The sequence below is a fragment of the Myotis brandtii genome, unplaced genomic scaffold (assembly GCF_000412655.1).
Source record: "Myotis brandtii unplaced genomic scaffold, ASM41265v1 scaffold374, whole genome shotgun sequence".
In the NCBI taxonomy this organism is placed as follows: domain Eukaryota; kingdom Metazoa; phylum Chordata; class Mammalia; order Chiroptera; family Vespertilionidae; genus Myotis; species Myotis brandtii.
In genome coordinates this window covers 2,518,493-2,542,350 of record NW_005364372.1, presented here as the reverse complement: position 1 = coordinate 2,542,350, position 23,858 = coordinate 2,518,493, and the positions used below count along the sequence as shown (strand labels likewise).

At 35.5% G+C, this 23,858-nt stretch overlaps 1 protein-coding gene across 1 annotated transcript in view; it reads left to right on the top strand.

Annotated features, from left to right (window-relative positions):
* The window catches only part of ABCB5 (ATP-binding cassette, sub-family B (MDR/TAP), member 5), a 79,089-nt gene that overhangs the window by 36,651 nt on the left and 18,580 nt on the right, over nt 1-23,858 (top strand). Inside the window, exons 14-20 of the mRNA XM_005872301.2 lie at nt 2,272-2,433; nt 4,244-4,381; nt 6,962-7,105; nt 7,995-8,099; nt 8,282-8,359; nt 13,574-13,657; nt 22,833-23,036. Coding sequence (XP_005872363.1) covers nt 2,272-2,433; nt 4,244-4,381; nt 6,962-7,105; nt 7,995-8,099; nt 8,282-8,359; nt 13,574-13,657; nt 22,833-23,036 — 915 coding nt within the window. The remainder of the gene's footprint in view (nt 1-2,271; nt 2,434-4,243; nt 4,382-6,961; nt 7,106-7,994; nt 8,100-8,281; nt 8,360-13,573; nt 13,658-22,832; nt 23,037-23,858) is intronic.

The window sequence follows — 23,858 nt, the reverse complement described above, 5'->3', positions numbered from 1 at the left end:
CGGGGGGGGGGGGGGTCGGCAGGGGGGGCCCGGGGGGGGGGGGGGGCAGTTAGAGGCAACCAGGCAGGCAGGCAGGTGATCAATTAGGAGCCAGCAGTCCAGGATTGTGAGAGGGATGTCCAACTGCTGGCAGTCGGACATCCCCCAAGGGGTCCTGAATTGGAGATGGTGCAGGCTGGGCTGAGGGGGACCCCCTCGCCCCCTTTGCATGAATTTCATGCACTGGGCCTCTAGTATTTATAATAAAGTTTAATTTATATTAGGCACAGTAAGAGATTAATAACAATGACTAATAATAAAATAAAACAATTACAACAATGTACTGTAATAAAAGTCATATGAATGCAGTCTCTCTCAAAATGTCTTTTGAATTGTTTATTTCTGGATTTTCCACTTAATATATTTAGACCACAGTTGACTCAGGATAACTGAAATCATAAAAAGTGAAACCTTCAATAAGGGGTACCACTGTATGGGGAAAATGTACATTGATTCCTACTTGACATCACATACAATTCATTTCCAATGAAGTATAGATCTAAATATGAAACACAAATTATAAAGATTGTAAGGTAAAAGATAGAAAAACATCCACATGACATTGGAGTAAAGATTTCTTAGATAGGACACAAAAAATCATAAACTGATCACTAAAATTTTTTAATTATATTCATAAAAAACACCATTAAGAAAGTGAAAAGACAACCATTTAGAGGGGAAACATAAGTGTAAAACGTAGAATCTGACAAAGTACTCATATATAGAATATATAAACAATCCTGAAAACCGATGAGAAAACCTATAGAAAAAAAATGAGCAAAAATCTACAGTTTACAATCCAAATTGCCACTAACCAAATAAAATGTTGTTCAACTTTATCAGTCAAAGGGTAAATGCAAATAAAAGCCACAATATGATAGCACTCGTCTACCAGACAAAGACAGAAATTACTAAGTGTTATGAGAATATGGAGTAACCAAAATTCTCCTGCACTTTTGGAGGTTTATAAATTGGGACAACCACTTTGAAAAGCTGTTTGGCAGAAGCTTAAAAAGCTAAGCATATGACTCATTAATTCTTCTTCTAGGTATATAACTAGTAGAATTGTGTACATATGTTCACCAAATAAACATGTATAAGAACCTATTATGGGAAGAAATCTGAAACTACCCAAATGTCAATCAACATAGGATGGGTAAATAAATTGTGGTATATTTGCACAATAGAATTCAGCAATAAGAATGAATGATTCACAATTATATACAACAAAATAGATGAGTCTCAAAAACATAATGTTAAACAAAAACACCCAGTCATATACCCTTCTATGACTGGGTGTTTTTGTTTAACATTATGTTTCCATTTATATAAAATACCAAAAGAAATCAAAATGAATCTATGCTGTTAGAAGTCAGGATCGTGATTACCATTGGTGTGTGTGAGCTGGGCAACAGTGATTGGAAGAGAGCCTGAGAGAGGCTGAGCTGATCTGTTTCTTAATCTGGGTACTATACATCTGGATCTATTCAGTTTGTGAAAGTGCACTGATTTATACACATACGTGTACTTTTCCATATGTATATGATACTTGTAATTAGTTAAAGTTATGACTTCCTTCTTATTTTAAAGTTAAAAACACATTACCTTAAATCTGTACCCACCTAGTTAAGAAATATCCCCATTCTAGAGATGAAGAGCATGAGAAATAGTGAGTTTAAGTTAATTAGTTACTTTTTAAATGTTTAAAAAACATATTTTTATTGATTTCAGAAAGGAAGGGAGAGGGAGAGAGAGATAGAAACATTAATGATGAGAGAGAATCATTGATCAGCTGCTTCCTGAACACCCGCTACAGGGGATCAAGCCCACAACCTGGCAGCATGTGCCCTGACCGGGCATCGAACCGGTCAACTCTTGGTGCATAGGATGATGCTCAATCCCCTGAGCCACACTGATCAGGCTACTTAGTTACTGTTAGTTACTAATAACCAGAGAGCTGTTAGGCGACTCAGATTAAATGGTTTTTAGTTTCCTTTCTAGTTCTAAGATACCATGGTTTTATAAATCCACCAATTTGGAATCTAATTAACTTTATGACTTCCTTCTTATTTTAATTTTCATTGGCCTTCCTAATGCATCAGTGTTTCCAAATGTCTATATCCAAAGTAACATTCTCTGACATTTAAAATATATGACAAATAGTTTTCTTGAATATTGAAGAGTTTGTTATTCTATTAATTTTATATTGTTTCTGTATTTATTGTTTTGTAGGCAAGCAAAGGTCGGACTACAATTGTGGTAGCACACCGACTTTCCACTATTCGAACTGCAGATCTGATTGTGACCATAAAAGATGGAATGGTGGTGGAAAAAGGAACACATGCGGAACTAATGGCAAAACAAAGTTTATATTATTCACTTGCAATGTCACAGGTAATGTTTACGTGACATAATGTTAGCAGGGTTTTTTTTTTTAACCAGAATCCCAACTCTGCAATTTAATCATTTTAGTCCTTGACTGAGTTATTTAAAAAAAATTTTTGCCTCAGTTTTCTAATCTCTAATGGGGAAAATAATAGTAACTTATTCATGAATTCCTGTGAGTACTAAATTGATTCATTCATATACAGTGCTTTGAATTATTATTGACATAAATTTTATTATATTATGATTACTAGCATTAACATTATCCAATGAAACTTTTCAGAAAAGTTCAAACCATGGAGATTAATGCTGTAGTTATTTGTCTTGAACATGCATGATTATTTGCAGACATATTCATCTAGTGAGTTTCCACATGAAAATGAAATAAAAACAGATAGACATACCAAAACTTATTTTGTCTAGCAGCCTTCTCAGGAAAAGAAGTTGTCTTTGTCCTGTTAGAGCACCTTTTTAGAAAAATTTATTATTAAAAGAGGTCAAAATGTTACTTTAAACTTGTCACAAAGTAAATATCTTCTGAAGAATAAAAAAGCCAAATAAAAGCTTTCTTTCTTAGTACAGAAATTTATAGGGGTGGGGGGAGAAAGTGATAGCACAAAAGAATGTCTGATTAAAGATGTTAGGATAGTATAGGACTGGTTAAAGTTCATTGTACTTTGAAATGACTGATTAACAGTTGTTAAGCTTGTCAAAGAATCAGTGTCCCTGGGAAGCCTTTCATGTGTATATTCTCCTTTGTACCTAAATCCACCTATGTCTTTCATCTCTACTCCCCACCCTGATCTGGGCCACAATCACCCTGACTAGGCTCCTCAGTTCTGTCCCATTTCCCTTCCTCTCCTCTCTTCTCTGGGAAGTCAAATTTATTTACTCACACCACTCAGATGAGCAGACAATATCTAGCTCCTTACTTCATTAAAGCTGGTTTCATTTCTCTGAGTAGCAAGAAAAACAAAACTAGACTTAGAGCATTCTGGTTTAGAACTTCATCCTGTCCTATGGATTAAACAGTTCCATTAAGTTTAACTTGATATTTTTGGAACTCCTTATTGTTTATGAACTGGCCCCACCACTTTTGCTTTTTAATCAGTTTGGAATGGGCAGCAGTGGCAGGCTTGGAACGTATTATTCTCCTGAGATCTTCCTGAGACTCAGGACCAGCCTCACATTTAAGTGCCTAGCTACATGTTAGAAAATTATAAGCTCCCCAAAAAGCTAGGAAGAAGGGATCAGAAAGAGTATCTTTGAGTCATCTCCCTCACAAAGCTCCTTTAACTAAGATCTGCCCCTGCTGGTGGAATAATTGTTTTCGATTAAGGCATTGTTTTCTCCAGTTAATTATACAGATCTTTAGGGAGAGGCAGGGGGTGTGGGGAAGGCATAGTAAGTCATTGTCACTCACTAACATTTTAGTATGGGTTGGACTTGCTCTTTATGAAGCCTGAAAACTTCAGCAAGACCTGCATAAGAATATACCACTTTCAATAACAGAGGCAATATTGTTTAGAGCAGCAGTTCTCAACCTGTGGGTCGCGACCCCTTTGGCGGTCGAACGACCCTTTCACAGGGTCGCCTAAGACCATCCTGCATATCAGATATTTACATTACGATTCATAACAGTAGCAACATTACAGTTATGAAGTAGCAACGAAAATAATTTTATGGTTGGGTCACAACATGAGGAACTGTATTTAAAGGGCCAGAAGGTTGAGAAGCACTGGTTTAGAGGGATGTTTAATAAAGTTTCTTTGAATTTTTAAGGCATTAGTCTAATGGTAACCTGTATGTCTCATTTAAGGATATTAAAAAGGCTGATGAACGGATGGAATCAGTGGCAAATTCTGAAAAAAATACCAGTTCAGCTCCTCTGTGCTCAATGAATAGCATCAAGTCACAGTTTACTGACAAGTCTGAGGAATCTACTCAACATAAAGAGGTAATGGTTCAACTATCAACAAGTTTACCCACATGTTCTCCAATGAATTTTTATTTAATCTGTACAATATTTAGAATGCATTTATGATAAAATGTTACTATAGCACTAAATTGATAAAACAAACTCTTTCCCAAACTTTACTGTAGCATCGCTATGACACTGTAAGAAAGAGGCCTTCAAATAAGCCAGCGCTTTTGTCAGAAGCCATTATGCAGACAAGAAAGCTCATGAGAATGTTACATTATTCTTTCTTTCCTATGAGGCAAACTGTGGGTTAAAACAGTGGCTCAGGAATTGTGGTACAGATACTACCAGTGATGTTCAGAATTAATTTGGGTCATATAAAGACCCAGATCCACCCCACTACCAGGACACAGATAATCACCAGCATATACAGGGTCTAGTCCTCTAATCCCAGGGCACAACCAGAGAGAGTGAGGAAAATGTTCAGAGTGTGCATTGAGGCCCAAAGTGCATCCTGGGCATGTTAAGAGAAAGGAGGCTGAAATGAGTGAGGTAAATTGGAAATTGAATAGAGTAGTACTGAGTGGTATGAGATGTAAAGAGGGTTACAGCAGGGTGATCTGGACTAGCGGAGAGCCTGGGGGTAGGAGTGGGGAAGCAAGCATGAGAAAAAGTACTCCTTGCCCAAGTGAACAAAGCTGTGTGCAGGAGGTTGCAGGCATCAGTGATCTGGCTGAAACAGGCCCGTGCTATCTGGTCCCCATGGTTACACCTTTATTGGCCAAGCGAAGAACTGGAGAAAGCACTTGGTATCCAAACACATGAGAAAACAGGCACCTAGCTCTCAGAAAACTGTAGGCAGAACAACGGAGAAAAGAGCTCACCCTGCAGGAATGTTCTCGGTGAGCCATCAGAAAGAGCAGGAAGAAAAAATGGAAGTATCCTATTTACAGGTTCTTAAATGATATATGTCAGTTGAAGATAGAGTGTGATTTTAATGGCAGTCAAAGTAAATTTTAGAGCAAAAAGATCAGTTTACCAAGAACTGAAGAGAGAAATAGATAAATTTGCAATTATATTCAGAGATTTCAAAAGCACCCCTCTTTTAAATATTGATGGAACAAATAAACAGTAGTTCAATAGAGATAGAGATGGTGTTAATAGTACTGTCAACCAACTTGACCTACTAGACATTTATAAAAGTCTAGACCTATCAATAGAAGAATACACATTCTTTTCAAATTTACCTGAAACATTTACCAAGATAGGCCATATACTGGACCATAACACAAGTCTCAATAAATTTTTTAAAATTCAGGTAATTCAAAGTATATTACCTGACCAAAATAGAATTAAATAAAAAATCAAGAACAGAAAGTAGATAGGGATTTTTGGAAGTTAAATAACACAGTTTTAAATAATGCATGGATCAAAGAAAAAATCAAAAGAGAAATTCAAAAGTATTTTTAACTGAACAAAATGAAAATTTCAAATGAAGCACAAAAGGATATTAAGAAATGTATACTACTAAACACCTGTATTATATATAAAAAGATCTCAAATTAATAAACTATAAACTTCCCCCTTAAAACACTAAAAGGAAAAGAATAACTACAAAGAAGAAGAAAATCAATGAATTCCAAAGCTGGTTCTTTGAGAACATCAATAAACTGAAAAACCTCTGGACTGACTAAGCAAGTAAAACTTAGAAAGAAGACACACATTACCAATATTAAGAATTAGAGCCGAAACCGGTTTGGCTCAGTGGATAGAGCGTCGGCTTGCGGACTGAAGGGTCCCAGGTTCGATTCCGGTCAAGGGCATGTATCTGGGTTGCGGGCGCATTCCCAGTGGGAGATGTGCAGGAGGCAGCTGATCGATGTTTCTCTCTCATCGATGTTTCTAACTCTCTATCTCTCTCCCTTCCTCTCTGTAAAAAAATCAATAAAATATATTTTTAAAAAAAGAATTAGAGTGATGACATTATCACAGAAACTACAGATATTAAAATAATAATAATACAATCATATGAAAACATTTCTGCAAACAAATACTACAACTCCGATGGAATGGACAAATTCTTTGAAGGGCACAAACTACCAAAGCCTACTCAAAACAATGTAATAGCTTGAATAATATTATATCTATTAAAAAGAAATTAAATTTGTAGTTAAAACCTTTTTATAAAGAAAACTCCATGCCCAAGTGGTTTTACTAGTGAATTATACCAAACAGAAAATGGAAGAGGAAGGAATTCCTATTCTCTGAGAATAACATTCATACAGTTTAATAGGAGTAAAGAAAAATATACATATTATTTCCTCTATGAGTCTTAGCTATCAAAACATGTGGGTTAATTTGAACTTTTTAATGGTAGCAACTGAGTGAAATGCCAAAAGGAGAAGTTGCACAAATAGTCACTTTTAAGCAAGATTCCTTTGTTTTGAGGTCATCACCAGTTATATGGGCAGCGAAATCTTTCTAAGAAAAATTATTTCTACTGATTCACCTGTTGTATTTGATATTTTACATTATCGGTCTGTTTAAGATTGCTAACTTCCCTAGGTTCCATTATGCTCTCAAACTGGGGTTTTAACCAAGGTATTTTATTTATAGACAGGTCTCCCTGAAGCTTCACTATTAAAAATTTTAAAATTAAACAAGTCTGAATGGCCTTCTGTAGTTCTGGGGACATTGGCTTCTGTTCTAAATGGAACTGTTCATCCAATATTTTCCATCATCTTTGCAAAAATCATAACTGTAAGTAAAACTAATTTGCTAATTGTCTCAACAATTATAAACAAAGTGTGGCCTGAGAGAACAGACCTGTTGTACTCTGATCCAGCAAGAGGAAAATTGGGGTCCCCTCTACTGTGGGATCCATGACAAAAAGGTTAACTAATGCTCTCAGGGAACAAACCAGCCACTATTGTGACGTTTTTGGCTGGAACTTGTTGACTGGGCAATCAGTAAATAAATTGCTTTGTGTTCTAATTTTGACTTCGGTGCTGTATCAGCATTCCAAAGCATTGAAGCAATAAAATAGACAAATACGACTGCTCTTCTTTCAACTGTTCAAAACAATGGCCATTTTTTATTAACAGCCAGATCAGGGAGAGGAAAAAAGAGTTTTAGATTGTGCTGAGGGACCAAGGAAAGTTGATGGATTCAAGGATTTTACTAGAGCTATGTTAAGTTTTCAATCTCCCAGATTTGCACAGTTATGCCTTAATCAACATAGATGCCAATATGTACATGTATAATTACCAATTTTAGGAACAATTTCTAGGGACATGTGCAAAGTTCTCATATTGAAGGTAGTGCTCTAAATAGAGGAATACTAAGAAATCTGACTTATTGAAAATTATTGGAAATAATTCAAGCTGGTAGTTTCTTTGACAATACACTGTGAAAATAACAGGTAGAGGACTCATTTGTCTGATTTCATATATATATATAATCTTAAGTGAGAGAATTAACAGCAAATTATGCTTTTATCCCATTTAATAAACATAGAGGATAAAACAATGGTACACCTTATTATGTTGAAATTCATTTTTAAAATCCTGATGAATAGACATTTTAGTTTTTTCTCTCTTTCATATTTGCTTCCAATCACCTGATTTTTAAAAAATCTATTCTTTTTCAGATGTTTGAAAAAGATGATAAAACCACATTAAAGCGTGACGCAGAAATTTATTCCATGGTATTTATCATTTTGGGTGTTATTTGCTTTGTCAGTTATTTCATTCAGGTAAGATTTCAATGAATTAAACAAGTTTTAATGTGATTACTTATTTATGTTATCTTCTCTATTTGAGATAAAAATAACTAAATATAATAACTAAATAAAATATAAATAAGTAAATATAGTAACTGTTACAAAGAAATAGGAAAGAGTTAAGAATAAATGTAGATTTTCTTTTTGTTTTCCAGGGATTCTTTTATGGCAGAGCAGGGGAAATTTTGACCATGAGATTAAGGCACTTGGCATTTAAAACCATGTTATATCAGGTCAGTGTTTAGTGGATTTTTTCTTATTTTATTTAAAAGTGTGCTTTTTAAATATTCTAGCTTTAAGTCAATTTCTTCAAGTCAGTTTCTTGACATAACCTTTCTTTTGCTCATTTAAAAGCATGCTTTTTGTGTTCCAAGTGGCATCTGATGTCAGAATTCTTAAATTTCTGTAAGAGAAGCAAGTTCAAAATTGTATTCAAAAATACAACTTATAGAAAGCAGGATTTAGAGTCTGCTCCTCATTCCTTGCATATTTCTTGACAAATCTTTAATGTATAATGTAGTGTTCTAGGATCAGAATGGAAGCTCAAATTAAAACTAAAAAGGAAAGTTAAGAGCTACAATATCTTGAATAACATATATGAAAAAGAGTTAATTTCCCTTGTTCTCACCCATGTGCACAGCTTAAGTTTTTTTACTTCATACTTTTTTATTTTTAAAAATCTTTATTGTTGAGAGTATTACAGATATACCCCTTTTCTCTCCCATTGCCCCCCTCCACCCAGTCTCTACCTTGCCCCAAGCCTTCACGACCTTTTGTCTCTGTCCAGTGGTAATGCATATATGCATAAACTAAACAAACAAGGAATCTAATGAACAAAAATAAACTGATGAGTAAATAGAGCCAGAGGCATGGAAACAATCACTTCATATGTCTTAAAGCAGCCAATCTCTCCTTCCTCAGAAGAGTTCAGAATTCAGATAACATCAGTCTAGCTGGCAGATCGGCCTGCTGAACACTGGTGATCAATCACACTTGTGAAATAAATAAAACTAGGTGGATTAAGTAATAATCTTCAGAAGTGAGTCTTGGGGGCAAATGACAGGAATCTCTCCGTTTGGCACCTCAAAAATTCTTTCAGGAGGCTGAGGTGTATTGGGTTACCCTGAAAGCAGTAATCACTTGGAGCCCTTCACCACACTTTCAGTCACCAGAACTCACTGTGCAGGAACAAATAGCTTCCTGCCAGGTCATTTCTTTTCAGAAATAGAGTTTCTGTCACTCCAGCCAAGTCATCAAAACCAGATTTTACATCTTGTGACTTTTAGCAGTAGCGTTTGGAGGGCTGCTGTGTAACAAAACTCCTTCACTTTTGTGCACTTAGGGAACTAGGAGATACAAAATGCAACAAAACAAATGGGAGGTTTCCCAGAGCAACCTGATGCTCCAAAGTAGTTGGTGCCTGACACCCTCTGCTCAAAAAGGTCCAGAGACTGGAGACTCTGCTTAATCCAGAAAAAGGAAAATCTAAGGGATCATAAAACCATATAGTGCCTGCATGTCTGGCTCATGTCAAACTTGGAACTTTAGTTTTGTTTTTGTTTTTTTTATTTATGAACACAATGTCTTTACTGCAAATTTCTGATGATATAAGGTGGAGTTTTAATTAACTAATACTATGTTTCACACAAGTTGACAACATTTGCTCATTTTTGTTTTTTTCTTCATGATTTATGTTTTTTCATGTTCGAGGATTTTCAGTTTCTGGAAATTTTTGAAAATGTTCCCTGATTGAATGTTTTAAACAAAAAGGGTATACATTTTAACCTTTAAAGCATTACTTTGAAATTCCTCTGTAGAGGTTCACAGTATGCTTTTAGTAGAAGAGTCTCAAGGTCACAAGCCACTTTAACTTGTAGATATTATTAATCCAATATCCTGATTGTTAATAATGGACACTGATGCTTGGCCTAGCATTAGCCTTGTGAACATAAGGACAGTAGCATTCATGGATAAAGTAGCTTCTGCTCATAAGAATGCACCAATCTCTAAGCCATAAACTCTGGTCCTTCAAAAAACATGCATGTACAGAGATACACACAGAATCTCTATATTATTCATGTTTTTAAAATTCCCTCTTAAATTTAACTCAGCCCTTTCAGCTTAGTGTTTGTTTTCCCTTTTCATCCTTCAGCATTCTTTTTTGCTTCTTATCTTTGGGGTGTGTGTGTGTGTGTGTGTGTGTGTGTGTGTGTGTGTGTGTGTGTGTAATTGGAGGAAAAGAAAATAATAGTAATTTGGGTTTCTTTATAAATATCTTCCCAATTTCACTTTTGTCTACAGTGAGGGAAGCTCCTAATGTTTAGTTTTGCCTAACTCTTATTACCTGGTTTTTGTCCCAAGTGAAGACTTTTTAAGGCTTAGAAAGCATGCTGAGACTTGCAGTGCTTTTTATAACCATTTTGAAACCTCATTTGAGGTAGAGGTATTTATGGAATCAGGTGTGTCTTTTTATAGGTATAAACTCCATATTTTATTTGATTACTTGTGCTCCTTCCAGTTAAAAAGAATGTTCTAATTGTTGCTGACTTTAGTGGTTGTAAATAATGCATTGCTAATTGTGTTTCAAAGCTAAATTTATACAGGGTGTCCCAAAAAATGTGTATACACTTTCACAGCTGAGAGCTCAATTTTGAAAATGAAATGTATTTTAATAAACACTGCCTTTATAATTATTCAAAAGTGTGAATATACATTTTTGGGACACCCTATATTTCTTAATGATAAATATTGACCTATAGATCTATTGGGTTTTTGAACAGATTTGAACTTTATTTTTGCCCATTACTCTCTAAATTAGATTGGCTAAGTCTTCTGTGGGAATGTCTCTAAATCATAAGATGATGGAATTAAATGGTGATCCCTAAGGGATCTCAAAGGGCTAATTCCAAAAGGATTTGAGGTAACAAGTACTGAAGCAGGAGAAATAAGTAATGAAACTCAACTATAATGCTTCAGTTAGATGTGAGGTAGTTGTTTAAAATCTCTGGCATCTAGTTGCCTAAGTTCAAATCCTGGCCTCAGCACTGGTCAGGTGTGTAGCCTGGGGCAAGTCATATTTAATCTCTCTGTGCCTCAGTTTCCTCATTTATAAAATATGGATAATAATAATATCTATCTCACAGAGGTGTGATAATTAAATGAAAAAGTACATACCAAGTACTTAGTGTTATTTATTTCTAGTAAAATTTTTGCAGGAAAAAATGGATTTGTTAGTATAAAAAAAAACCTGATAGCCTTACTTATCAGAAATAGAAGAAGCAAGCTAATTTTTACTCAACACCAGCTATGTTCTAGAAACTCTAAGCGTTTGAAAATATATTTTGCCTATGCTGGAAAACAGTCCCTAGAGCAGTGATGGCGAACCTATGACACGCGTGTCAGAGGTGACACGCGAACTCATTTTTTTGGTTGATTTTTCTTTGTTAAATGGCATTTAAATATATAAAATAAATATCAAAAATATAAGTCTTTGTTTGACTATGGTTGCAAATATCAAAAAATGTCTATATGTGACACGGCACCAGAGTTAAGTTAGGGTTTTTCAAAATGCTGACACACCGAGTTCAAAAGGTTCGCCATCACTGCCCTAGAGTGTACAGCTGCTGACTTGAAAAGCAATTCTTGCTGATTGAACACCAGATAATGACTAAGACTAGTCACATATGAATCCTATGCTTTGTGTTACTATAGAATCAAGAATGGACTATTCAGTAATGAATTCTCTTTCTACATTTTAAAATCCCATTGTATATAAAAATTCTCTATACAACTCATGTCATATTGCAATATAAAAATAATTAGAAAATGTACAGTATATCTTAAATTTTTGTGTCTACAATAAAAAACAGGCAATGTCTTCCAGTTCAAGAGTACTATAGTATTACTGTTGTTGATGTGAGTTCCCAATATGTTAGGCTCTTGACTGGGGTTGTTTTCAAAGTGACTGTGTAGTGCAGATCATGGTCTCCACAGGATGCCCTCTGGGTATCTAGGACCCTAAACTCTTTGGGACACTTTTCCATTCAAGGGCTTAGAGAGTAGTGCTGTCATGCCAGGATTGTACACACTCTGGCTCCTGCCTTATTATTCCCTCTCGGGAGCTTTATTCTCATGTGACTTCATGATTAATACACAGCCTTCTATCTGTTATGCTTTTGTTTCCTTAGTTGGCAAAAATCTGTATGTACTAGTAACCTAGGCACCAGGTTCCTGGCTGGGCTGCTGTAAGCCCAGTTATTTAACTCACTAAAAACAAATCACTTTTCAGAGACAGTCTCCTGTAGTTTTAACCCACAAGAGATATGTGGTTTGAGTGAGTGGAAGGAAACACTCAATAGCTAATAAAATCAGAATTCCTTGGATTGAGAAGTTCTAAGTGCTGTCTCTATTTGCTGTTGAAAATGAAATTGGTTATAACATGTTGCTTTTATAGCTTATATTTTTATTACCTGTCTCCTTCTTCAGATTGCATGCTTCTTGGCTGCAGGGGTTTCATAGCAGCCTTTCTGCCTCCTTAGCTTCTCACAATGGTCAGTGCTTATAAAATGTAGGGGGTAATGCGAAGTGTCAGAGAAAGCCTTGCTTATGTGGGTCGTAAAGAGAAAAAGATAGTTTATTACTAATTGGCTTAAGTAGAAAGGTCTGGAAATATTTCTAATTTCTGTGGTGCATTAGCTTGCTTTTTAAATAGGGTCTGCTCTCCACAAATTACTTGTGGAGTAAAATTACAAATTACTTGGTGGTTCAAACTGATCATTTTTAACATTGATTATTCTAACAATACTAGAGGCCCAGTGCACAAATTCATGCACCAGTGGGGTCCCTTAGCCTGGCCTGCGGGATCGGGTTGAAACCGGCTCTCTGACATCCCCTGAGGGGTCTCGGATTGTGAGAGGGTGCAGGCCAGGCCGAGGGACCCCACTGGTGCATGATTGGGGCCGGGAAGGGACTTGGGAGGTTGGCCAGCCAGCTGGGGAGGGACCACGGGAGGGCTCCAGGGCATGTCTGGCCCATCTCGCTCAGTCCCATTTGGCCAGACCCCAGCAGCAAGCTAACCTACCAGTCAGAGCATCTTCCCCCTGGTGGTCAGTGCATGTCATAGTAAGCGGTTGAGCAGTCTTAGCATATCATTAGCATATTATGCTTTGATTGGTTGAACGGAAAACTGGACACTTAGCATACTAGGCTTTTATTATATAGGATTGTAGCATGGCAATAAGTCCAAGCTGTTGGACTTAAGTTTTCAGTTTATATCTAAGTATAGATCTTTGTGAAATAAGAAACAAAAGTTATTTGATCCATGATATTTACAAAAATTAAGGACATGTGAGTAAGGAGGCAGGTAAATGCCTTGTGACATACTGTAGCAAAATAATAACTCAGAGAATCTTTTTGATACTTGTATGTTAATTCCCTTTTTTCTCTAGGATATTTCCTGGTTTGATGATAAGGAAAACAGCACAGGAGCCTTGACAACAATATTAGCCACAGATATAGCACAAATTCAAGGAGTATGTATATTGCTTTTATTTTTTTAAATGGCATATGTATGTGGTATGCATGTATGTACATGTGTCTGTGCATATACATGAGCTATACTGAGATGACCCACATTTTAAGGAGACCAGGTAAGTCCCAGGGCTAAAAAGAGATCTCAGTAAAAGGTGTAAGGATGTTTTAATAAAAGAAGAAAGTTTAGCCCAGCCAGTGTAGTTCATTGGTTGAGTGTCAACTCAAGAACCAGGAGGTCACGGTTTGATTCCCAGTCAGGGCACATGCCTGGGTTGCGGGCTTGATCCCCAGTAGGAGGCATGCAGGAAGCAACTGATTGATGATTCTCTGTCATCATTGATGTTTCTACCTCTCTCTCCCTCTCCATTTCTCTCTCTGAAATCAATAAAAACATTTTTTTTTAATTTAAAAAGAAGAACATTTAGTTTTTTCTTCTCCCCAATAAATAAGACCTTACTTACCATAATGTCTAACAAGTTAGATTCATGTGCACATCTGGGAATGATTCTGTACTAGTTGTTATACAGATCAAGTTAGAGATATGTGTAATAATGACTGGTCATGTTATATATAAACAAAATATTTATGCACCATATTCAAAATTGATGACAGAATGACCAGTATAATGTATGTCAAAGTGATGCTTAAATAAGTATGGGGAGTACAGTAGTATGGAAGAGATAAATAATAATTTATTAATTTTCTTCCAGTTATTTTAGAAAATTAACCTTTGATCACAAGTGGGATTTCAACTATAATTGAGAAAATGAGTGCAAAACAAGTTTTCACACTTTTAACTTAAATGAGGTAAAGTTTCTAATCTCTTTGTTAAAACAAGAACTCTAGCAGTTATAGTATCCTTTTTCCTTATCATCAATGTGGGAGAAAAGGAAAGTTAATGATGCACCTCTCTCTGAATGACAAAATCTTAAAAGTATTTTTTATTTACAAATATTAAAATGTCAATTACAGCATTGCTGCCAGAGCAACAAATTATCAGCTGAAACAGCCCGTCAAAATTGCATTTTATGGAGGCTATTTCCACAGGATATAGCCATTATTCTAACTTATGTAACTTCCTCAAGACCTCGTTCAATATATAGATACAAGGGCAGATTTCTATTACCAGAGAATAGAACAAGTTGGTTATAGCTGTGAATATTTCAGTGCATCCATATTGGTTTGGACAAGTATTTTAATCATTTAGAAAGAGCTCAAGAGGAAAGGGGCATCACCTTCATCTTTTCCCAAAACTCTCTTTGATAATTTTGAAGGCAGGGCTCTAAATTTCATTGGATAGTATTTAAATATTAAAATAGGGTTGAGCAGTTAAATTTTACTGGCATAAGTGGGGAAAATGATAGGTAGAATTTTACATACTAAAGTAATGGGCATAGCATTAATAGCAAAAATAGAATTATGTAAATGACAATGTCTTTTTTAGAAATTCCAGGGTTCACCTCGTTAGACAGAAATATTAGTCTCTATAATTCCATTTGAATCCCCATTCTACACAATTTGCTGTTTTCTTCTTTACTGTGGGAATATGTTTTTCTTACTATCTATTCATTTAGATCTTTTAAGAATTCAGTGAAAAGGCATTCTTACTGGCAGCTGTATTTTATATGTGAGCCATCTTCTCTTTTAGCAAGTATTTACTTTAACAAAAGAACAGATTAGGATTGAAAGACCAACATTGTTTTCCTTAAATTAATTAGTTGTTTCTAATAAATAGTGTTGTCTCTCATCAAGAGAAATTAATGAGAATATGTGTGAGCCTAATTCCTTATAAGCATCTGACTAATACAATTTGATCACTTGAAACTTTGTTGCAATTGTAAATGTTGGTCTCATAATAACATTTGGACAGATCATTTTCATTGAATGAGAAGAAGTAGCTAAAGAAAAATGGTTAGAATACTGATGGTAGATTTTAAAATTACTGAATTTAAAAATCAAAACAGCCAATGAAGGATTTCAAGAGTGAGACTGTGTCTACTAGCATGTAATTCACATAAGTCCTTGCTTTGCCTTATAAAGATAAATTCATATCTAACATGAATGGATACTCTTTTTATCTAAGGAGGAATTATTTATCAGTCCTATTTGTCCACTATTTCTTTTCTCTCAAAGGCACACTACCCTATGAAATAATTCAGGGTCATATTTCCTATCATAGCAATTTAAGACATATTCATCTCAGTTTCTTCATCATCTAATTTCAGTTACATTTTATTTTATCAAATGTGTTAGGGGGAATGTTGATAAAATAGTTCCTTAATAATAATAAATATTATTTTGAAATATTTACTAATGACCAAAAAATATATGCCCCTGGCCATTTTTAGAAACTCTGATACTTTGAGAGCCATGAAAAACACATGTTAGTAAAATAAAGTAATAGGACAGCATGATTCCTGAAATAGTTCAACAAATACAACTAATTTAGCTGTTCTTATTTCAGCCTGAGGTCACAGTGTATTTCCAGTATATCTGTCAAGAGAGTATTTTCTGTGTAAAATGTAGTTTTACTAAAGGTATAAGGCCATTTTAGATCCTTTGGAAGACTAGATTCCACAAAATTACAAAGATATTATTGCTGTATCTTTTAGCAACCCCTTTTCATCAACCAAAAGTCTTATCTCATTTTTGTCCACAAGGAAGTATATTATTGACACTACACTTGATGTAATACTGACAGACACAAATATAAGTTACAAGAATTCTTCTCATCATAAATATGATTATACTGCCCAAAGAAATAAAAAAACTCATTAATTCCAAAAGCCCAATGAATTGATTAAGTATAACTAGGTCAGTGGTTGGCAAACTCATTAGTCAACAGAGCCAAATATCAATAGTACAACGATTGAAATTTCTTTTGAGAGCCAAATTTTTTAAACTTAAATTATATAGGTAGGTACATTGTTATTAACTTAATTAGGGTACTCCTAAGCTGGCCTTTGCTAAAAACGGACGCGACTAGCACTAACCACTGCACAATGAGACTGCTGACTGACTGGCTCACTCAACTCGTGCATGAATCATGTGCGCCTCCCCTGCGCTGTGTATCCCACGGGCCGCCTGGGCCGCGTCTCCCGTCGCCTGACCGACCGACCGACGGACCGACACCCCCCACTTCTTCTAATGCCACTTCAAAATAGACTTGCCCAGGCCGAAAACCGACTTCTGCGCATGGGCCACGAAGTTTCAATCGCACTGTACGTGCACACCCGCACGTGGTATTTTGTGGAAGAGCCACACTCAAGGGGCCAAAGAGCCGCATGTGGCTCGCAAGCCGCGGTTTGCCGACCACTGAACTAGGTTATCATTACATGGACAATAGTGACCTCATTTCTTGACTTAACATTTTGACATGGGAAATACATAAAACAGCTTGTCATTATTTGTGATTCAAAGAATGTTAGTAGGGTGGAGGGGGATGGGAGAGGGAAATGGGGGAGGGGAGAGAACGGGACATATGTAATACTTTCAACAATAAAGATTTATTAAAAAATTTTAGTAATCATCAAAATAACTTTACTATAGTATAAGTGTGGCATATAATCAAAATGACTTTATCATAGCATAAATTAGACATATAATTTCTGTTTTGCCTTCATTTAGAGACATTATCAAATCTACAGCAGCAGAAGCTAATATCCAAAGCCATAATGGTTAAAGGTGGTTCTTCTTATAAAGAAAAATTTTAATCTCAGCTCTGAACTCAAAATATTGCAATGAAACTATCACTGCTAACCCCTCAAACAATTGTGTGGTAAGGCAAGTCAAGATAGTCAGCTTCTGTTTTTGACAAAAATGGAAATAAAGATGGTTAAGTTTATAAGAGCAAATGAACATCATCATCAGACTGGTCCAATAATGTGTGACAAATTCAATGATTTTCCACTAAATACTTGCTGATGAATAATACGGTGAATAACAATATTAAACACCTTATATTTTCACATATATTTGTCCAACTAAGTCTTTTTTTCTGCTCTACAAATATTTTTCATCACCATCAGTTACAATACATCTTAGCAGATTCCACTTCAGGTGTACTGACTTAGTTTTTTCTCAACTTCTTTGAAAATATTCTCACCTGTAGTTGTTCCATGCAGATTACTCATTGAAGTTAACTTTTCAGTCACTTCAAACTCAGCATTGGCTCCTCAAAAAACCCACAGTTGAGCAATATCAGTAACATATGTCAACCCATCAAGAGCCAGGTAAAGCTAATCAAAATAATCCACCTTGGTTTTCAATTGACTATTGTTATTGCTGACAAAGTTCTCAGCTTTTTGAGCAACTTTTCTCACCAAAACACTAATCATCTGATATAAGTTTGTGCTCTCTAAACAAATTTTTTTCCACTGCAGCAAACACGATTTAATTAACTCATTATCCATAAATGACTTTATTTGCTTAGCTAACAAATGAGCCACTAAGAAACTTAATTTCAGCCTCATTTTCACTTTTTAGTTTTATGAAGAAATTATGCTAAGATGAGATACTTCACTTAAATTTTCTAATTTTTCTGAATGTTGCTTTTCTATGAATTAGGAATATTGTGATGAGTGCTTAGTCTGGTAATGTTGATGTATTTTGTACATTTTTAGTATTATATAGTGTCATGGCATCATAAACACAATCTATGGCATCTAATTATAACACAAAGTAACCCATAGTCCATTGTTCCTTAAAAGCAGGACATTCAAAGTCTTTTCCTTTCTTTTTTTGAGATGTTGAAAATGCACTAGTAATTTTTTAAAATTAGGATAAAATGTCAGTATAGCAATACATGTGGCACTCAACATGCTGTCAAATTGTAATCACCTCACAGATTTGTCACACGCTGAGCAGCAGTGCAAAGGAGAGTGACACATAAGGTTTCTCTAGCAACTACTCAACTCCATCATTATAGCACTAAGACAGTCACAGACAACAGGTTCCAGTGAAAGTTTATTCCTAGACACTGAAATTTTCCTTTGTAGAATTTGATATGGGTCTGATATCTGCATTATCTCTTAACTTTGAAATATATATTATCTATATATATAAAAGCCTAAGCGACCAAACAACTGAGTGACTGGTGGACCAGTCGCTATGATGCACACTGGCCACCAGGGGACAGACACTCAATGCACAGGATCAGGCTCCCTCCTGTCTGGATCGGGCCTGCGGGGATCAGGCCAAACCCGGCTATCTAACATCCCCTGAGGAACCCCAGATTGTGAAAGGGCGCAGGCCAGGCCGAGGGACCCCACCAGTGCATGAATCCATGCACCAGGCCTGTAGTACAATAATAATAACTTTTAACATCATTGTCTGCTAACTCTAACATTTGTGTCAATTTTGGGTCAGTTTTAATTTATTGCTTTTTATGCTCATTGTGGGTTTTATTTTACTGCTTTTTGCATACCTGCAATTTTGACAACTAAATTTAACATTTTTGAGTGCTGTATATTTTTGTATTTTTATATATCTGGCTTTGTTCTGAGATGCAATTACGTTACCTTAGAAACAGTTTGATCCACTTGGGTCTTGATTTTAAGGTTTATTAGGCAGGACTACAGCCTACTATTGAAGCAAAATCCTTCTACATATTCTATTCAACATTGTGAATCATGAGGTTTTCTGGTCTATTCCCAGCCACCATTCCCATCCCTCACACATATATTACTCAGCTGAGTATTGAAGGAGGACCTTCTGCAGATATCCAGATTTCTCTTTCCGTATACCCCTCTTTGGTGTTCTCTGCAACATATTCTAGCTTTCTTCCGTGACCTCTCCAGAGCTCAGCTACATTTACTCAAGTTAGGGCTCTACTCTGTTGGGCTCTGTCGTAATTAACCACTTCTAATCTGAAGTCTGACTGCTCTTTCAAGGGGTAAGCTAGGATAATCATAGAGCTCACCTACTTTGTTCCCCATCTCTGCCCTTGACTGCCTTAAGTTCAGTACCTTGAAAACCACTGGTTCATAGTTTTGTCTATTTTTTGTTTTAGATGGGAGCATAAAACCATTCCAATACTCCATGTTAGCCAAAAGCAGAAATCCGATATATAGAACTTTATTTCTACAATTGTGTACTGAGTTTCCTTCTCTTTATATTCTTACACTAGCCATTCCTCTTTGTATACTGTAATTTTCTTAGAAAAGTTGTATTCCTCACATTTAGCATAGTACCTAAGAATTGAAATATACTCTGTAAGTAATTATTATCTAAAGAATTATTTATTCATGATTTTCTGCTCTTAATTTCCAAGAAAAAAACAACTGTATTTTTGTGCATGTTTCTAAAGGATCTAAGGAAGTTTCATTATACTTATTCTGATTCCAGTTCTAAATTCATTCAAGAGGTACATTATTTCTCTAGATCTTTAAGACCATTTTCCATTAGTTCTTACAGCATTTTTCAAAGCCAAATGTCTGTTATTTTCTATTAATTCTTCATGGAACAGGACAAATATATTCAGACTTTTTTTGTTCTACTTCCATCACCAAAAGGCAAGGTTTGTGGCCTGTTCTTAGCTGAATGACTAAACATTTCAAGAAGTTTCTGGTAGCTTAAACTAAAATACCATATAAAAAGGTATATAATCTTATTTTTAAGCAGCAGATTAGTACACAAATGGAAACCAAAACGCAAAGATATGCAAGTGCAAGTCACTTTGTAGAAAAGTATGTGCCAACAAACACTCAAGTAGAGGACTATCTCACCAAAAATTAGTCAGATTTACATTTAAATGTTTTGAGAAATGAGGTTGATATGCATGGTCTTTAAACTAATTTTAAGTGACTATCAAATGTTTATTTTGTCTAGCTCAATTAGTATCTCTACCTCTACCTCTTTCTCTAATACACTGAATAATTTAATACATAAAAACATTTATCTTCTCATCCTTAAACTCTCAGAGACGTAAGTCAGCATTAAGTACCAAATGATATTCCTACTTCAGTCTCATAGGCTTAGAGCTCATGTTTAATACCCTAAGACACTTAAAATAGGTTTCTGTCTACCTTAATTTTCAGTCTTTAGTGATTGGTTTGCTATTTGCTGTTTTTTGGGGGGGTTTTTTTGGAGTTTTCTTTGATAGCTTAGTGAGTAATTGGGAAATAGTGGATCGTTGCCAAATGCAGTCTTGAAACTGAAGCCACAAAAGATTTTTGAGGAATGAGGCAGAGCCCTGGGTGGAGAAAGGGCTCTTTTATTATTGTTTTTTTTAATGACAATACTAACTTGGGAGTACTTGAGTGAAAATTTATATGACCTTTTTTAAAATATGTATATGTTTTATTGATTTCAGAGAGGAAGGGAGAGGGAAAGAGAGAAACATTAATGATGAGAGAGAATCATTGATTGGCTTACCTCCTGCACACCCCCTGCTGGGGATCTGCAACCCTGGCATGTGCCCTTAACTAAAATCGAACCTGGGACCTTTCATTCTGCAGGCCAACACTCTATCCACTGAGCCAAACTAGCTAGGGCTGATATGATCTTTTATAGAAGCAATTTGACACTAGCTACCAAGAATGTAAGAACACATACTGTTTTACATATGACTTCAGACTAAGAATTTAACAGTAGAAAATAAAATATAAGCACAAAGACTTCACACAAAGGTGCTCATTATATCTTTATCATTAATAGTGAAAACTAGGAAACAACCTAAATATTTTTGAATACTAATTATAATGATTCAGGAAAAAGCTTGTAGTATAATGTAAAGGGATAAAAGCAGGATAGAAAAAGCTACATACATATAATAATCCTAACTTGAATATGTATCTATGTCTAGAGGGATGTAAGTTTTAGCATTATCTAAATCTTTTCTAATTGTCATACTTTCATGATCAGAGCAAAATATGTTTTAAAATGTGACTTGAGCCCTGGCCAGGTAGTGCAGTTGCTTAGAGCATAGTCCCAATAGGCCAAGGTTGCAGGTTTGATCCCTGTCAGAGCACCAAAAAAAGAAGGGGAAAAAAAGTGAATTGATATCTTGGTTGATTATAGTTGTGTTTCTATGTAAATAAGGGTCTCATTTTTTTTCAGAAGAATTTAACATTTTGTTAATTATGTTTCACATGTTGATTCATAAGGCATGTAGTTCCTAGAAAATAGTTGTAAAGATATTTCTATTTAAATTTTTTAAAAATTTCTTTTGTACCATGATGTTTCCAACTCCTTTTCTACTTTGATATTGTTTCTTTAGACTTTGCATAGTGAGACCAAGTTATAAAGTGCAGAAAGGGAATGTAAGACATCATATCCAAAGTATACATTTTAATGAATGTCCTCAATTATTCCATTCAACTCCACCATGGCATCGTGGCTAAGAGTGTCAGTCTTCCATCAGTGCAGGGGGAGGGCAGGACTGGGGTTGTAGCCCACATACCGTGAGTGGGCATCCATGTGTGGCAGCAGCCTGGTGTGGGAATGCCGAGCCAGAGCAGAGTGAGGCAGATGCCCATGCAGGGCAGAAGCAGCAGCCATGATAGCAGAATGGTTATATACAGAGGGATTGATCACATGAGTCTATTAAAGAAAATGAGAGCCAGGTTTCTCACTGTTGAAAGGGGGACAACAAATGTTGGAAGGAAGAATGCTGAAAATAACCTTGTGGTGTTGGATTGGAACTGTATTGATGTGAACTCACACATTTCAAAAATATAACTAGAGAAATAAATGTAGATTTCAATGTGTGCATGCATCTGTACACACACACACACACACACATACACACACACACACACATTCTCCAGTTCTAGCCACTGACATTTCACTAATAATGAGCACAATTGGCACCATATATTGACTTCTAAATCACATTCTCCACTAAAAGGAACCAAGACTCCTTGGAGAAGACAGATTCCAGGAGTAGGAACTGGAAAATCTTTTTGTGTCAGAAAGTATTTAAAGCATGATAGGAATATGTCAAAGAACAACAATATTGGACATAAGGTAGATAAATAAAGCATAATGAGTCCATAGCACAGGACATTTTTAAAATATGGGTATTACTTAATCCCTAAATATAAATTCAAAGTTAAAATCTAAGTATAAATCCTAAAAAAGAAAGCCTACCTTGTTTTTCAAGAAACTATAATAGCAATTCTTACAAATTTTAGATTAACTGACTTTTTTTTTACAAAATATGTCTGATTATAGGCAACAGGTTCGAGGATCGGTGTCTTAACACAAAATGCAACTAACATGGGACTGTCCATTATTGTGTCCTTCATATATGGATGGGAGATGACACTCTTGATTCTGAGTATTGCTCCAGTACTTGCTCTGACAGGAATGATTGAAACCTCAGCAATGGTTGGATTTGCCAACAAGGATAAACAAGAATTTAAGCATGCTGGAAAGGTAAAACAAAGACTGTTATTATCATCATAACATTTTAAGAGAAAACAATCAGAGCTCCCATCTTTATAATATGCTAATTTCTTTCCTTAGGAATCTGTAAAGTGGTATATATGTATTGAAATGACACATACAAGTCAAAGATGGGATATAGACCTTTTATAGCAATAGGGTACATGATTTAGACCATGAACTCTGGAGTCAAATTGGTTGAATTAGAATCCACATTCTATCACTAACAAATGTGTGATACAAGCAAGTATGTCAACATTTCTGGACTTCAATTTCTTCATCTGTAAAGTGGGAATAATAGTATCCACTCATACATTTTTAAGTTACACAAAACACTTAGCATTGTTATATGCAGAACACTTAGAATAGTATCTGGACCCAGCATGTCAAACTCACGGCCTATTTGCATGTGGCCCACAACAAATATTTTGCGGCCTAGCCAATATAACGATATGTAAGAAATGTTTTAATAAAAATTTTGTAACTTAATTTTTACAATATTCTGTTATGTGTAATTATTAATAACGAACTACAAAATTCGCTAATGACTGATTACTATAATTGTGTTGCATTCATTTCCCTTATGCACCGCACTGCCTCACCATTTCTCTCCACTAATAATAGCAGCAAATATTTTAGCAGCCGATTGCTACGTCATTAGTCTTGTACTGCAAGCATGTCAAACTCAAAGGCGAACACGGTCCAAATAAACAAGGTTTAAGTTTATGTGGGCCACAAAAAAACAAAAGCTTCAATTTTCATAGAAACGTAGGTTTATTTCGATAGAGACATGCTGAATATAAAGGGCTGAAA